This window comes from Oreochromis aureus, linkage group 17 (assembly GCF_013358895.1).
Source record: "Oreochromis aureus strain Israel breed Guangdong linkage group 17, ZZ_aureus, whole genome shotgun sequence".
Taxonomy (NCBI): domain Eukaryota; kingdom Metazoa; phylum Chordata; class Actinopteri; order Cichliformes; family Cichlidae; genus Oreochromis; species Oreochromis aureus.
The window spans coordinates 35,077,103-35,092,555 of record NC_052958.1 but is presented as its reverse complement, the minus strand read 5'-3'; the positions used below and the strand labels follow the sequence as shown (position 1 = coordinate 35,092,555).

The window sequence follows — 15,453 nt, the reverse complement described above, 5'->3', positions numbered from 1 at the left end:
TTCTTAATACAAGAAAAATGAATAAAAAGCAAGACTCTGTGTTAAATTTACTTGTATCTGGCACTATTTTAACGGTATCTGGTTGAGATGGCAAACTTTGGAAAAGTCAGTGACAGTTTTGTAAAGAGTAACAAATCAAAAAAGTTACAGTCATTGTTTTTAATTTTAGCAAAACATGTTAGAATGATTATTTTCTTCTTTCCCCGGTTTCCAAGACTGAGGAGAACTATTCAATAAAACCAAAAATTACTGATTGTGTACTGTTAGTAGAAAAGTACTGGTTTTTACACTTGCCTGGAAAGTGAAATGTTACTTCATTTCTAGCCGGGGACAATAATCCCCTTTGGTGATGCATCAGGAAGTGTGAAACTCTGCCAAATCAAACATGTGGAGGTACCTGCGGTGGTGACCCCGTGTGGCAGGGGAGCAGCCAAAAGTAGCTCTCAGTGATGACTTCGACCTCAGTGTGTTAGTGCGGCCCAGTGGTGAGCGCTTTTCCACACGGCAAGAGAGCCCTGGGTCAAAATCAGGGTTGTGGACCTCATGTTGTTTATCTTGGCTCAGAGCACTCTTGAAAAGAGACTCTTAATTTCAAGAGTTCTACTTCCTGTTAAAAGAAAAAAGTAACTTAAAGTCTGATATCTTCCTCTAAAATGCGGTGTAATAATAAAAGTACTCTATGAAGTAACAGAAAATAGTTACTTTACCATGTTCACTTTTATTTTAACCGTTTCATTGGGAAATATATTTTAAGAAAATAATGAACCAATTATAGAGGAAGTATGAGAGTAAATACTCATTAACCTCCTAGGACCTGGTGTCCACATATGTGGACATCACATTTTGGGTTATTTAGACCAAAATACTGAATTTTTCTTTACAAGGGCCTGATATCCACTTACGAGGACATTATACTGCTACTGTTCTATCAAAACTTTAAACGAATATCCTCATATGTGGCTCTTTTTTTTCTTAAAAACAAAAATAAGGGAAAAAAACAAAACAAAACAAAAAAATCTGGTAATTCTTTGTTTTTACATTCATCGGGCCCCAATATGACCAAATATCAAAGAGAAATTAAAAATGCATGCCGTGGAAGAGTTCGGGTCTTAGGAGGTTAATAAAGTTATTATCCATTTGATTATTGCTGACTGTTTTTATCCCATTTGTTCGTAGTGGTTTGCACCTCTAAAGAAAGTTGACATTTTTGCCTCTGTGGTTTTACTCTGGAATTAATTAACTCGAAATATATGTGAGTCTGTGTCCTTGTGGTAGGAACTCAATTAAATAAATACATCTTTTTCACTTTTTAGTGAGTGTTGACTCACCTGCAATGAAAAAAAAATGTAAAAACATAAAGAAAATAATTGGATGCAGTGAAAGAATTTACCAAAACATTTTCGTTTTTGTTTGCAGTGTTAATGACTATAATGTTTAAACGAACAAACATCTATTGACTCAAGATATTCAAGAAAGGGAACATCAAATGTCTTTACAATAAATAATATTTATTACTGCAGTTATCAATCTAAATTCAAGTGGAAAGCATTTCCAATATAGGCAAACTGTGGACAGTGCCATAGCCTTGATAGAATAGGTCTTTACGTTACTTTATTTTTCTTGCACTACACTATAGCAGAGCAGATAGCCTGACATTCATTTAAATACATTTATTTACAATAAAGCAAAATGTGAACTCCCTCAGCAAGAAGAAATGTAAACAGGGTTTGTTATCTAGTAAGCTCAGGAGAGTAGGTCCTCTCATCTAAAACAGAAAATGTGGAAAAGTTTCATCTTGCTTAAAATCTACATTCAGGATCTGAAGATGTACCCTGCTGAGAGTCCAAACTGGAGGGGGAAAAGTAGCAAATCCCACTGCCAAATGTTCCAGAGCACTTCTCTTAGTTTTGCAGACATGAGCTCCAAAGTCACTGTGTGACGGTGGGCTAGATGCAGTTCAGAAACTGTCCAACAGGAGGGGCTGGTCTGACATAGCAGGAGGAAGGGATGAGAGTCCAGTACATGCAGGAAACCCGGCACTCTCCCTCTGCTGTGCTGTGAAAACCAAAGACCTGCTGACTACCTGGAAATAAGAGACACTCGTGTAAAGCTTACAAACACAGAGAAACATGACAAACAAACAGCTTTATTTACATTTTTTGGGATTGCAGTTTGAATACATTTTGCTGACATTGTACTGAATATACACGGCATTCCTCCACTGTGGCAGAAAACTGCTTTTAATGTCATCTTTTGAGCAATACCTTGAACAGCAGTTTAGTAACTTCACTCTGTAATAAATTCATATGTCCTGGGTTTTAGTCCAGTAACAGGAAATGCTTATTAAAACTACTAGAGGTAAAAGTGACTATAACATTTATTAAACACAAAAACCTTTATTTCCTGGTCATAGATATTACATGAGCTTTTGAATTTCTGTGGATAGACTGGGTAGAGAGAAAAAACATAAACCAGGCTTTCAATCAGTTCACATTTTTAGTCAGGACTAAACATTAGCACAATTTGCTTGCTTGCTAGAGTAAATACAATACTGTAACAGCTGTTCTGGTGGACTGAAATTCATAGTCCCCATATGCAGATGTTAGTTGTGAGCAAATGGCAACTACCAGAGCTGAAAACGGAAGCTAATGCATTAGTGCCAAATACTGCATTTCCTCAAGACTGTCTCGAAAGACTCTCTTGGTAAAACTTCATAGCAGAAACAGGGATGTTTACAGCCTTATTCAAAAAAGGCTTTTGGTCTCTCTAGCTGATTCACACCAGTAAGTATTAAAAACTCAGACTTTTTAAACTTTTAAAACTTAGCAGCAAAAATCTTTAAAAGGTAGTAAAGCAGTAAATGCCACTACAAACGAGTGTAACCTCTCTATGTTACTTGGGAGACACTCATGCCTGCTGTAGAATTATAGGAATTATTTTAGGGTTACTGTTCATAACCATCATCTTTATCATTGCATTAATTATCATTTCATCCAAGCATTTATTGAAGTGCTGGCATGAGGTTATAATTTGTATTACAGGGGTTATCATAATCAAATATTAACAGGTTTATTACAGGTTCAGTTATAATCAGTTGAATCTATAATTTAAAGGTTTCTGAATGTTTTTATATTCTTACACATAGTCTTCAGTGGGGAGAAGCTGATTGCAGGCTGACAGGAAACGGTGTGCTTTTTGCAAAAGTGAAACCAAAACCAGAGTTTTGATGATGCTATTATCATCTTTTATGCATTTATACGTCTGATTAAGCTTTGATTAAGTTTTAAGTAGTTGTAGTAGATTGAAATATTTGTTTTATACATTTTACATAGAAGTTAAGATCATCACAACACAGGATGGCCTTAGCCTGGTTGCCTAAGGGAGGTCAACTAAGGTGCAGAGAGCAGATGCACACTCTGTGTACGCACAGACACATACACACACACTGTTAGGGTGTAGGTGAAAGTTGACTGATGAAGCAGTAGATGCACGATGCGAGAGCTGAGCTGGCTTACGGAAACCACCGGGAGAAGATGGAAGCCAGTGTACTTTTAATTGTGCCTTAAGTTGTCAAATAGAACATTTGTGGTTTTGAAGCTGATGTATGTGATGACGCAATGAGGGGCGTCACTAAATATACTCTGATGCATATAAAACTGTATTTTGATGTTAGGAGGATGAGATTGTGGGGCTGTCTGCTTACAGAGTCCGCTCATTCTCCCACGCGTGTCATTTCATTAAAATCATCGTCTTTACCCTGTGGACCAGTGTGGTTACTTGCATTCCTCCTGTGTTTCCTTCCTATATTTTTGAACCTTAACATTTGGGGGCTTCGTCCGAGGGGGAAGTGAGACAGGATGGAGAAAGGTCCGAGGCGTCAGGCGCTCAGGCATTGGTCAGTGGTCAAAGTGAGTGACAAGCCGGCATATAACAAAAGGTAGGCACCACCTGTTGATCTTATGAACCAAAGTGTGTCGAATTGGGCTGTGTAAATTGAAAGTCTACTCACTGAAATTACTGGTAGATGTCTGCTTTGATTTTGGTGAAAAGTTGAAGGTTGAAGTAATGATAATGATAAGGAAGTATAAGTGACAGTACTGAGTAATGAGAATAAAGGAATGAAAAGAGAATTAAAGCAGTTGGACTGCGAAGTGAACTTTAGAATGATAGGGAATTTGGTCATTGTGTGGGTTCAAGTCCCATTGGTTATGCAACCCTTAAGAACTTTCTCGGAGGTGACGCTCCCTGCTGGATAGAGAAATTTATCCTTCACCTAGCGATGACTAGGGATAGTTTCGGGCAACATTCGAGGAGGACTCGGGAATCTCCAAAACTGTTGAGGGTTGTCCTTAATCTTAATCCTGTTTTGGGTGTAGATTGTTGTTTCAAATTATTCTAAAATTACTTGAGGACGAGGAGTCTGGGACCCTTAAGAAGCGCATTTTCTCCTTGGTAACGCTTGCGCTAAGACAGGACGCTGATCTTAGACCTACTAGGACAGTAGGGATAGTACCGTCGACAGCGGGAGAGAACTTGGGAACCTCTGAAATTGCTAGGAGTTAGAGTCTCCTATTTGCGCTTTTTTGGCTACGATAAATTTGGTTAGGGCATTAGCAATCGGGCCACCGTCAGGGACGGAATACTGGCTAAAACTGGTCGCAAAAAAGTCAGGGACTTTTATCGGTCGGACCGTTATGGATAAATTTGTCGAAATTTATAGGATTTAAGAGGCCTAAAAGAAATCTGTGCAGTTGTAATTAATAAGACGTCTGTAATATAAAATATGAGATCTATGAGTAGGATCAGTCTCTGTGTCAGTAATGCACAGCCGGATGTGCACGGATGGTGTGTGTAAATGCAAATGAGCAGCAGTGACGCGCAGAGAGGGTGGTTTCAGTTCTCGAGAGGACTGAGAGCTTTGCTAAATGCCTGTATATAAGAGGTTGGTTTTGCTTATTATGAGAGTGTAAATACAGTGTGAATATATTAGTGTGGATGTATAGTAAATGACTGAATTTTGATAGATGTATAGTTCGTGAGCCATAAATGTTGGTGTGGTTTATTTTCAGTTATGTGTGTGGGGAGAAGCTGCGAGACGATGAGAGGTTTCAGTTTTCTTTTTCTTTTTCTTTGACTTGCTCTTTCTGATCATGGAAGGCATGTCCAAAATACTCGTATGAAAGCGTATTTTGTGTGATTTTAACCGTGTGAATGCTGTCAGTATTTGATTTGAGTGACTCTGCATGATTTGTCTGAGTGAGTGGAAAATGGAAGTTTGAGAGAGAAAAGGCAGTGTGTGTGAGACGATTACTGAATGACTAAAGAGGTTAGAACTTTTAAAGGTGTGTATGGAATAAAGGAGTGTGAAATATATTTCTTGTGTGAGGAAAAGTAGGATGTTTTAAAGTTTGAAAGTGCTTTTAATTCAAGAAATCCATGAGAGATGTTATGACAGGTTGAGTTTATTTTTTCCGATTGAAAATACATAAGTATATATACTTGGGAAACCCAGTTAAGAGATTATTGGGTGACTGATGCTATAAAACTGACCTAAAGAATGGTCCTGTCCGTGGAGAAGTGTTAGTTGTCCTGATGTTTGGAAGAGCTCTATTTAAAAGTGTGTGTGAGAGAGAAGGTGTGTGTGTGTGACTGATGATGTCAGGGGAGCACCCAGAGAAATAGACAGAGTTAAATTCTAAGAAGATGAAGCGAATGCATGTTTTAAGAAAAAGTAATAAAGTAATAAAATTATATTAATTACAGGTTTTAGAAAAGAGACAGACTGAGAGAAATAAATACAGGAACTAACAATTACATTAATGAATTGAAAACATACGTACACAAACTGTTACATGTGAAATTATTGTTGAAAGTTTAAGAAAGAAAGCAGTTTACACTCCTTTAATTTCCAGAACCAGTGTGTCCCCTAGGCCTGATAACACCCTTGCCCAGTTGGCTCCTGTAGTAGGCGGGCATGGAAGGCTGGACAGCCCATGACGGGTAAGATCCCACCTCGAAACCCTGGGACAACCTAAGGCAAGGCGCAGTCACGATTGCTCGAACCTAAGTCCCGGAGTGACCGTGGAGTCACTGGAGGAGACGGATTTAACAGGTAAGGCCACTGGGCACAGACGAAGGGAAATGTCATTCACAATGACCAGTGATGAACCAGAGAGAAAAATACACCCTGTCAAAGGAGTTTGAAACACTGCAAAAGAAACATTTACAAGATCACAAAGATCATAAAGAAACATTTATAAAAATCACACATACAAACAGAAAATGCACTAACCTTACAGAGATAAGCTCATGAAGATTAATGAACAGATAATGATTTAAAACTTGGCTAAGAACACAAACATATGTAATTAAATCAGCCTGCTAATTTCATGAGGGTTAAAATGGTGTGAATGTTGAAGAAAATACACTTAAAACACACTTGGATAAAATAGAGTTGTGGAATAACTCAAACGAAGCTGTATGACAAGGGAGTGAGTTATGGAAAAAAAAACAAAACAAAAGAGAAGTGATTACTTAGGAGTGCTCTTGCACTGATTGATCAAAGTAAGTGATTAGTATAGAAAGAAAATGAAAATAATTCAATAATGTGATAAGGTTTAAACATGTATTCCTCTTGTTAAGTTGGCTGTTGAGCTGTGGGTTTATGCAAATTAGCTGGAGTGAGTGAGTGACAAAGACACTTCCTGTGTGCGTGTGTGTCGGAGGCTTTCAGTTCAAGAGAGATCGGGGCTGATGAAGAGTATTGGGAGAAATATATAATGGTAAAGTATCAGGATATTTGATTACGGTGGTCAGGTCTGTTCAGAGGGGCAGATTTGGACAGGAAATTTATAATTTAAGGATGATATGTGGTTGAAATTGGTTTTTATCTTGTGCTGAATGAACACATGGTAAAGTGAGGAAGGGTGACATTGTGCAAACGGTCTTTGATCTTTTGACGAGGTTTTCGTGTGTTGAACGGGTGAAATTTAAGATTGTTTCAGATTTTGAGGCTGTTGTTTTATTTCCAGAGAGGGTGTTTAATTAAGACATGGATATGTCTGAGAGGGGCCCCAAAATTTTTTGTAGTAGTGCACTCAGGAAAAAAACCTGTCAGGTGATTTTGTTTTGTACTTTGATGAGCTAATAATCAGCTCTCTTTTTTCATTTTTGTTCTAAGCAGGCCTGGAAGAGAGTGAACGGACGGCGTTGACAAAATTACCAAGTACGAAAAATCAGGTGGGCTTTACAGAATTATAATTGATTACAATCAGAGACTGATTGGCGGCAAGTCTCTGTCTAAAAATGGATTGTATCGATTCAATCCAGTCAAAAGTATAGAGAACTATTTTCCTAAACAGGAAAACGAAATAAAACGAATGATTGAGCTCATTTTGCTGATGTGGAGCATCTGATGACGTCTTGCGGAAGGCTGCAGATCAGCAAAAATATCATGTGTGAATGCATGGGAGTGAATGTGAGTGGTTGGACCAAGGGGGAAATAAATAAAAGGTTGACAAACAGGAGAAGTGGAAGACTTAAATCTGGGGATGCTGATGTTCCTTTGGGTGAATTTCTGCTTTGTTGATTTGGGTTAGACCATGTTATTACATTATAGAATGCTAAATGCTAAAAGGGAAACATTGTTTGGTGTAACTTAAGTTACCATGAACTGAGGTAACTCAGGATTAATAACTGTTTTGTTTAAGGTTATTTTTGTCATGACCAGTGTTGGGACTAACGCGTTATTAAGTAACGCGTTACAGTAACTACGTTATTATTGTGGTAACGAGCACGGTAACTAGTTATTATGCCAAAACCAGGAACGCGTTACTCGTTACTGGGATTTAGATAGGCTCGTTACTCGTTACTTCGTGTGGTGGATATCGCGAGCTTCCACAGATTCAATAACATTAGCAAGTGGTGGAAGCCAGCAGGTGGATGAAGGAAAAGGAGGCAAGAGGAGAGACCCGAAGCGGCCGCCGGTCCGCGTGTCAGGTGAACTGAACTTCAGGTAAGAAGTTATGACCTGCAGTCTATCTGGGTCAGATATAAACCAAGTTTAGGTGGAGTTTATTTTCGGTATGCTGACATGTTCGTACTGCGTGCTAGCTAGCATGACGGAGTTTCTATACAGCTGGGTGGGTGCTATGTTACTGATGTTGAACTTTATTTTGTTCATACGGTTAATTATTAGAGTTGCCAACCAAAAAACAGAATCGTCTGGTATTCAGAGAAAATATTACGCGTTTCGTACTGAGGTGAAAAGGAACACAGTTTGTCCCGGACTTCAGCTACAATGAAAAAGACACAAAGCTGAAGCTGCACAGCTGCCTCTTCTTCTCTCATTCTCTCCTCTCCTGTTTCTACTTCAATCATAAAACTGATCAATGATCAGCTGATCGGCTTTTCTCTCTTGTTTATTTATCGCCCACTTTGCGCCAGAAAGAGGAAACCAGCTGATGTCGCGTTAAACAACAGCAGCACGTTTAAGCTTGATCAGCTGTTGTTAGAATTTATTTAATATTAATTTCTAGTATCAGCTGATGTTTGCTGGAGCCACAGCTGTAAAGCTGCTGGTCATGATATCGGTTTGGTTATCTGGTGAGAGGGAAACATGCAGATGAAACCAGGAGATGTCCTTACTGAATCATCAGAGCTGAACAGGTGATGGAGAAACAGGTTTACCTTTTAGGTGACATGGATGAGTTGAAGGGAAGTTATGAGCTGTTTCTGAGAGACAAATAACACCAGGATCCTTTTCTAAGTAGCTGACAGCTGGTAACTGTGCAGGGGCGGGTCTAGCAAAGTGATGCCAGGGGCCAGGTAGGGCATTAACAGGGAAAGGGGGGGACAAAGAAATACTTTTCTTTATTATTCTCATTTAAAATGTCTCGCTTTAAAAAAAAATAATTATCTGAGTCTTACAACAAACAATTGATAGATTGATACATATATACCATCAGAACAGTGTACATCACTGTCACAACAGTGTTTATTTTCATTCAAAGGCTTTATGATTTTTCCTATAATGGTGGGCGGTCTCTAGTCAAAATGCCCGGGACGATTTTTTTTTTTTGTCCCAGTCCAGCTCTGTATGCAGCTCATCTGCAGTCTGGTGTTACCTACATCTTCCTATTCAGAAGGCAGAATTTCCAAGTTCTGAGTACAATCAAAAGCACCACGACTGCAGTTTTTGTGTTGGATGTAAAAAGCAGGCTAGAATCATGGCGGCGGTCAACGACGGTCCAGGCGTGGGATTTCTCTCGTGGAAATGTGCGCATTATTTTTTCCTTTCTATTGGTAGGTGGCACAGTGCACTTGTGGCAAGTAAGCAAGCTAGAAGACTGGCAAACTTGCTGGGTATCCAGTTACGGAAGCAACACATTAACAAGAGAATTCTGAGTAAAACCAAAGTTACTTTCCCTAGTAACTAGTTACTCTGAAAGTAACGAGTAACTTGAAGTAACTGAGTTACTTTTTTAGAGAAGTAACTAGTAATGTAACTAAGTTACTGATTTAAAGTAACTTACCCAACACTGGTCATGACACAGACTGGATCATAGAGGGAGAGTATGAAATGTAAAGTACAGGTTTTGTTTCCAGGAAGTTCCAAGGATCCAGAGTTCGATGGAGCAACGAGTTGGAGAAGATTTGACATGATGATAAAATTGATTTTGTTCCTTAAACACAGGTTTTCAGGGCTGGAGCAAAATACCGGAGAGGACAATTGCTGAGCTGTTCTGAGAAATGAAATGACTAACCTTTTTTCCTTTTAATTGGTTAAGCTTGGGTGGAGCACTTTGAGTTTTTTGCCACATGAGATGTGTCAAAAAAGAGAGGGATGTAAGATTTAATTTGTTTAATTTGAAATGGGTTTTAGTATGATTTTATAACTAGGGGGGTTGTTTGATAATCTAGATATAGTAAAACTGAGGACTTGTTAAAAGAAAGGAGTAAAATGAACTGAATTCTGTTTAGAAGATAAATTGCTGGGGTTAATAAGAAGTTGTACACCAAACTTAAAGGGGAAATTGTGGGAATAAAGGATATGCTTTGGGGAAAATAGTGAAGATTTTATGAGTAGAAAATGTGGGATTTCTTTTTGATTTTTAGGATAAGATGAATAATATTGGAGATTATATATGTAGAAATGATTTTTCATACACATTGCATTTTTGTGCCTTTGACGGAGTTGTGGCTCAGAGAGTCGTCTCTTGAGGGTCACAAACTTTTGGTTAACGTTATGATTAGCCAATCTCCTGTGAGAATGACCTGAGTTATTGAAGGATTGCACACGCTTACAGACATATAGAGCTCATTAAGACCTGACAGTATTGATTCCAGGCAAAAGGCCTGAAATCCATTTAGCATTTAACTGAATACGAGTTTCGTTTGTAACTAAACTGTGTGACATGTAAAATATGGAGATAACACATGCAGTTCTAAATTAGTCCTCTTATATAAAATGCAGTTACAGAATAACAAATACTTGTTGAAGGGATCAAGTTTTTGCTTTAAACTAGGTCCAAAGGGAGAAAGCTTATATATGTTGGTTAAGTCTGATAAAGTTTAAGTTAGAAGGAGTCATTACATTAAAAGCAGCGAAATGAAATAAAATGATAGATTCAAACAGGTTATCACCCAGGAAATGGGAGTTCAAAATACAGTTAGAGTTCAGCTTTTAGCTATGATGAAGTTTATCTAGGAGCAATTAACTATGTGCTTACACTGAGTGATTAAAGCGGTTGTTTTTTATTATCCTTTTAGTAGAATAAGCCGTTATAATGATTTTATGATGATTTTGCTGGTGAGAGGTGACTTTAGAGGGAGGTAGGCCCTTGCAGCAGTGACAGTTTTGTGTACAGGATGTGGGTGATCAGATAAGGAGCAAAGAGGAAGCACATGCAGAGACGTGCTTCCTTCGATTCTCTTGAAGGCAGTGCTTGAAGAGTTTTACAAATGCTGAGTACGGTTGATTAAGATTTGAAAATAAAAGTCAAAAACCAAATATGAAATTAGGTTCATGTTTTGAGAACAGTCGAGGAACAGAGTAACTTAGAGCATAGTAGGGAGAAAGTGTTTTGTTTCCTTTGCAGGTGGCCAGAGTTCCACTAGAGTGGGACCCAGAAGAGGAGCAGAGACCACTTAAGCATGAAGTGTTCTCAAGTGGGAGCGGGCATTTTATAACTAAGACCACCTAGATGACATGAGGTTGTCTGATTTGTTAAGTCACAGGATGCCAAGAGAGGTCAGAGCTAAGAACAGTGATCCTAATGTCCATGATGTCTGGGATGGACAGGGGAGCAGCTGAATGGGCCAAGGAGTGACCCAACACACAGTATGGTGACCTCTTGTGGTCAAGAGGTCAAGAGAGGGAAGTGTAGAATTATAGGAATTATTTTAGGGTTACTGTTCATAACCATCATCTTTATCATTGCATTAATTATCATTTCATCCAAGCATTTATTGAAGTGCTGGCATGAGGTTATAATTTGTATTACAGGGGTTATCATAATCAAATATTAACAGGTTTATTACAGGTTCAGTTATAATCAGTTGAATCTATAATTTAAAGGTTTCTGAATGTTTTTATATTCTTACACATAGTCTTCAGTGGGGAGAAGCTGATTGCAGGCTGACAGGAAACGGTGTGCTTTTGCAAAAGTGAAACCAAAACCAGAGTTTTGATGATGCTATTATCATCTTTTATGCATTTATACGTCTGATTAAGCTTTGATTAAGTTTTAAGTAGTTGTAGTAGATTGAAATATTTGTTTTATACATTTTACATAGAAGTTAAGATCATCACAACACAGGATGGCCTTAGCCTGGTTGCCTAAGGGAGGTCAACTAAGGTGCAGAGAGCAGATGCACACTCTGTGTACGCACAGACACATACACACACACACTGTTAGGGTGTAGGTGAAAGTTGACTGATGAAGCAGTAGATGCACGATGCGAGAGCTGAGCTGGCTTACGGAAACCACCGGGAGAAGATGGAAGCCAGTGTACTTTTAATTGTGCCTTAAGTTGTCAAATAGAACATTTGTGGTTTTGAAGCTGATGTATGTGATGACGCAATGAGGGGGCGTCACTAAATATACTCTGATGCATATAAAACTGTATTTTGATGTTAGGAGGATGAGATTGTGGGGCTGTCTGCTTACAGAGTCCGCTCATTCTCCCACGCTGTGTCATTCATTAAAATCATCGTCTTTACCCTGTGGACCAGTGTGGTTACTTGCATTCCTCCTGTGTTTCCTTCCCTATATTTTTGAACCTTAACACTGCATATGGCGCCCATACACTTTATGGTATTCTAGTTTTAGGCACACCGCTGTCTGTCCAAATACGGCCAATACTGGCTAAAAGAACAGCAGTGGCCAAATTGATAAATTTAAACCATCAACATGAGTCTTCACCAGTGTACTGGTGTAACGCATGACAAAGTAAGCAAGTAACGTGATTAATCACATTATATTTGTCAGTAATACTGTAATGTAATATGTTAATATGGTACTAAATTCAGTAATTACATTGCAGTTACAATTATCTGTTTACTTCTGTTACGAAGGTTCTTCAGCGGCAGAAATAAGCAAAAACACATCAAACGCTTTTTTTGTATTCTTGTGCACTTGCACTATAATCAGATGAATTCAGGTAAAGTGGTGGAGCGGTACTATGTGCATCACTTTTATTTCACAAAAGGATGAGAACGTGACGGTAAAGTGGAACTACTACTGCATGCAGGAAAGAAATAGCCACATTTTACTGATAGCGCAACTTTATTTTTTGCATGTGTCTGCACAGACAGCATGCTAACGCAAAGCTAGCCAAAACCCAGAGTGATTTTCTAGCTGAGTATATGCCGACCCCAACCCAGCAACCAAACACTGATCTTTAACAGGCCTGATCTTCACTTAGACATCTGATGAGCAGTCAGGCTTGAAGCCTCTGTTTCCACCTGTTCATGCCACTAAAGCAGAATCACTGCAGCAGCCCCTTTGAGGTTTCTTTGCTTTGTGTTCATATGCAACTACTAAAAGAAAGATTGTAGGCCTGTCCTCATTAGGATAGGGATTTGGGCTGATGTGTGGGACTGTAGCCTCAGGTTTGTTAAATAGTAATTACATGACACTGTGTTTCAGGTCATTTTACAGAGTAACTGGACCCCAACGCATTCACAAACAAATGGATGACATCATGGTAGCCATTTTTTGATATACAGTCCATTTTGAACTAGATTTTTAATGTAATTTAGTTACTGGTATAGTGTACTTACCCCCCTCCTCCTCCTCACTACAGGGAGTTTAATAAACAGTACAAGTGTTTCATGGACATGAAGAAAATCTCTCTGCATGTACCTGTTGGTGTGTTCAGGGCCATTCTTTATGGTGGACCCTGTCTTTCTTCTTCTTCTCGTTTTTCTCCTTTTGCAGTCTCTCCAGCTCAGCCTCATACATCATCTCCTGGATCAGGTATTTCTCCCTGCGCATTCTGTCTCGCAGGTCCTTGGGAAGGTCGGGGATCAGGTACGCGATCAGAGTCTTGATGGCAAAGACCATATGCTACAAAAACACAAAACTTTATCAGAAATCCCAGACCTATACCTCCACTATGCTAAGCACTTTGAAGTGATAAGATGCGGTAATGCTTTTCTTCTTTTACGGGAGGTTTGATTGTTATGTCCTAACAGAAAAGACTGGCTCTTTATCAGTTAAATGCTTCACAAACCAAAGCATAACAAATGATTTGAAAGATGGTAAAAATTTTGGAGTGACACATTTATTTGAGCCTCTTCTCTGATAAATACACTGTACCCGAGCAGCTCTAATCTGGATTTATGAAATGCTTTTTTTACACCTCCTAAATCTGGATTAGTTGCAATGTTACTTAGAGCGTGTGAGCTAAAATAGAAGAGTGCACTCATCCAGCCGCTGAAAGCTGGAATAGGTCGATCAGAATGCCAAACACAGGAAGCAGAACATGTTTTTTTTTAAATTGCATGACTCTATTTTGGTCACAGCAACGTTAGAACGTGACTGGGCTTCTGTGGCTGCACTTTTTTTGCACTTCTTCAAATCTTTAGTCTCTAAACGATTTGAGTTGATGGGTCATGGTTAAAAATATTCACTAGACCCATGTCTCTATTAGGCTTTATTAGATTAGAGAAAAATATTGAGAAAAACACAGTTCTATGAAAATGCATTTAACCCCTTCATAATTTCTTACTTTTTTGCACATTTGTAACACTTGCATGTTTCAGATCATTAAACACTTTTATTATTATTCAAAAGTAACCCCAGTAAATACATCCATCCATCCATCCATCTTCATCCGCTTTATCCGAGGCCGGGTCGCGGGGGCAGCAGCCTAAGCAGAGAAGCCCAGACCTCCCTCTCCCAGCCACCTCCTCCAGCTTATCCGGGGAACACCAAAGGCGTTCCCAGGCCAGCCGAGAAATATAATCTCTCCAGCGTGTCCTGGGTCTGCCCTGGGCCTCCTCCCGGTGGGACATGCCCGAACACCTCACCCAGGAGGCGCCCAGGAGGCATCCTTGTCAGATGCCCGAACCACCTCAACTGGCTCCTTTCGATGTGGAGGAGCAGCGGCTCTACTCTGAGCCCCTCCCGGATGGCCGAACTTCTCACCCTATCTCTAAGGGAGAGGCCAGCCACCCTTCGGAGGAAGCTCATTTCTGCCGCTTGTATCCGCGATCTCGTTCTTTCGGTCACTACCCACAGCTCGTGGCCATAGGTGAGGGTAGGGAGGTAGATCGACGGGTAAATTGAGAGCTTCGCTTTTACACTCAGCTCCCTCTTCACCACGACGGACCGGTGCAGCGTCCGCATCACTGCAGCTGCAGCACCAATCCGTCTGTCGATCTCCAGCTCCCTTCTCCCATCACTCGCGAACAAGACCCCGAGATACTTGAACTCCTCCACTTGGGGCAAGAACTCATCCCCGACCCGGAGTGGGCACTCCACCCTTTTCCGGCTGAGAACCATGGCCTCAGATTTGGAGGTGCTGATCCTCATTCCCGCTGCTTCACACTCGGCTGCGAACCGTTCCAGTGCGAGCTGGAGGCCCTCACCTGATGAAGCCAACAGAACCACATCATCCGCAAAAAGCAGAGATGAGATTCTGAGGCCACCGAAGCGAAAGCCCTCCGCCACTTGGCTGCGCCTAGAAATCCTGTCCATAAAAATTATGAACAGAACCGGTGACAAAGGGCAGCCCTGGCAGAGCCCATCACCCACCGGGAACGAGTCCGACTTATTGCCGGCAATGCGAACCAAACTCTTGCAACGGTTGTACAGGGATCGAATGGCCCGTAGCAATGGGCCAGACACCCCATACTCCCGCAACACCTACAAAATGCAATTTTAAATTATTATTAAGGGGAAAACAATCCATCTAAACGTGACTGGTTGTGCCGCCCTTGGTAGC

At 40.0% G+C, this 15,453-nt stretch overlaps 1 protein-coding gene across 1 annotated transcript in view; it reads right to left on the bottom strand.

The window, feature by feature from the left end:
• Positions 1-1,520: 1,520 nt before the first annotated feature.
• Positions 1,521-15,453, bottom strand: part of LOC116313818 (anoctamin-4-like) — a 55,604-nt gene continuing 41,671 nt past the window's right edge. Inside the window, exons 26-27 of the mRNA XM_039601265.1 lie at positions 13,368-13,571; positions 1,521-2,083 (exon numbers count right to left, since the gene is read on the bottom strand). Coding sequence (XP_039457199.1) covers positions 13,380-13,571 — 192 coding nt within the window. The 3' untranslated portion in view covers positions 1,521-2,083; positions 13,368-13,379. The remainder of the gene's footprint in view (positions 2,084-13,367; positions 13,572-15,453) is intronic.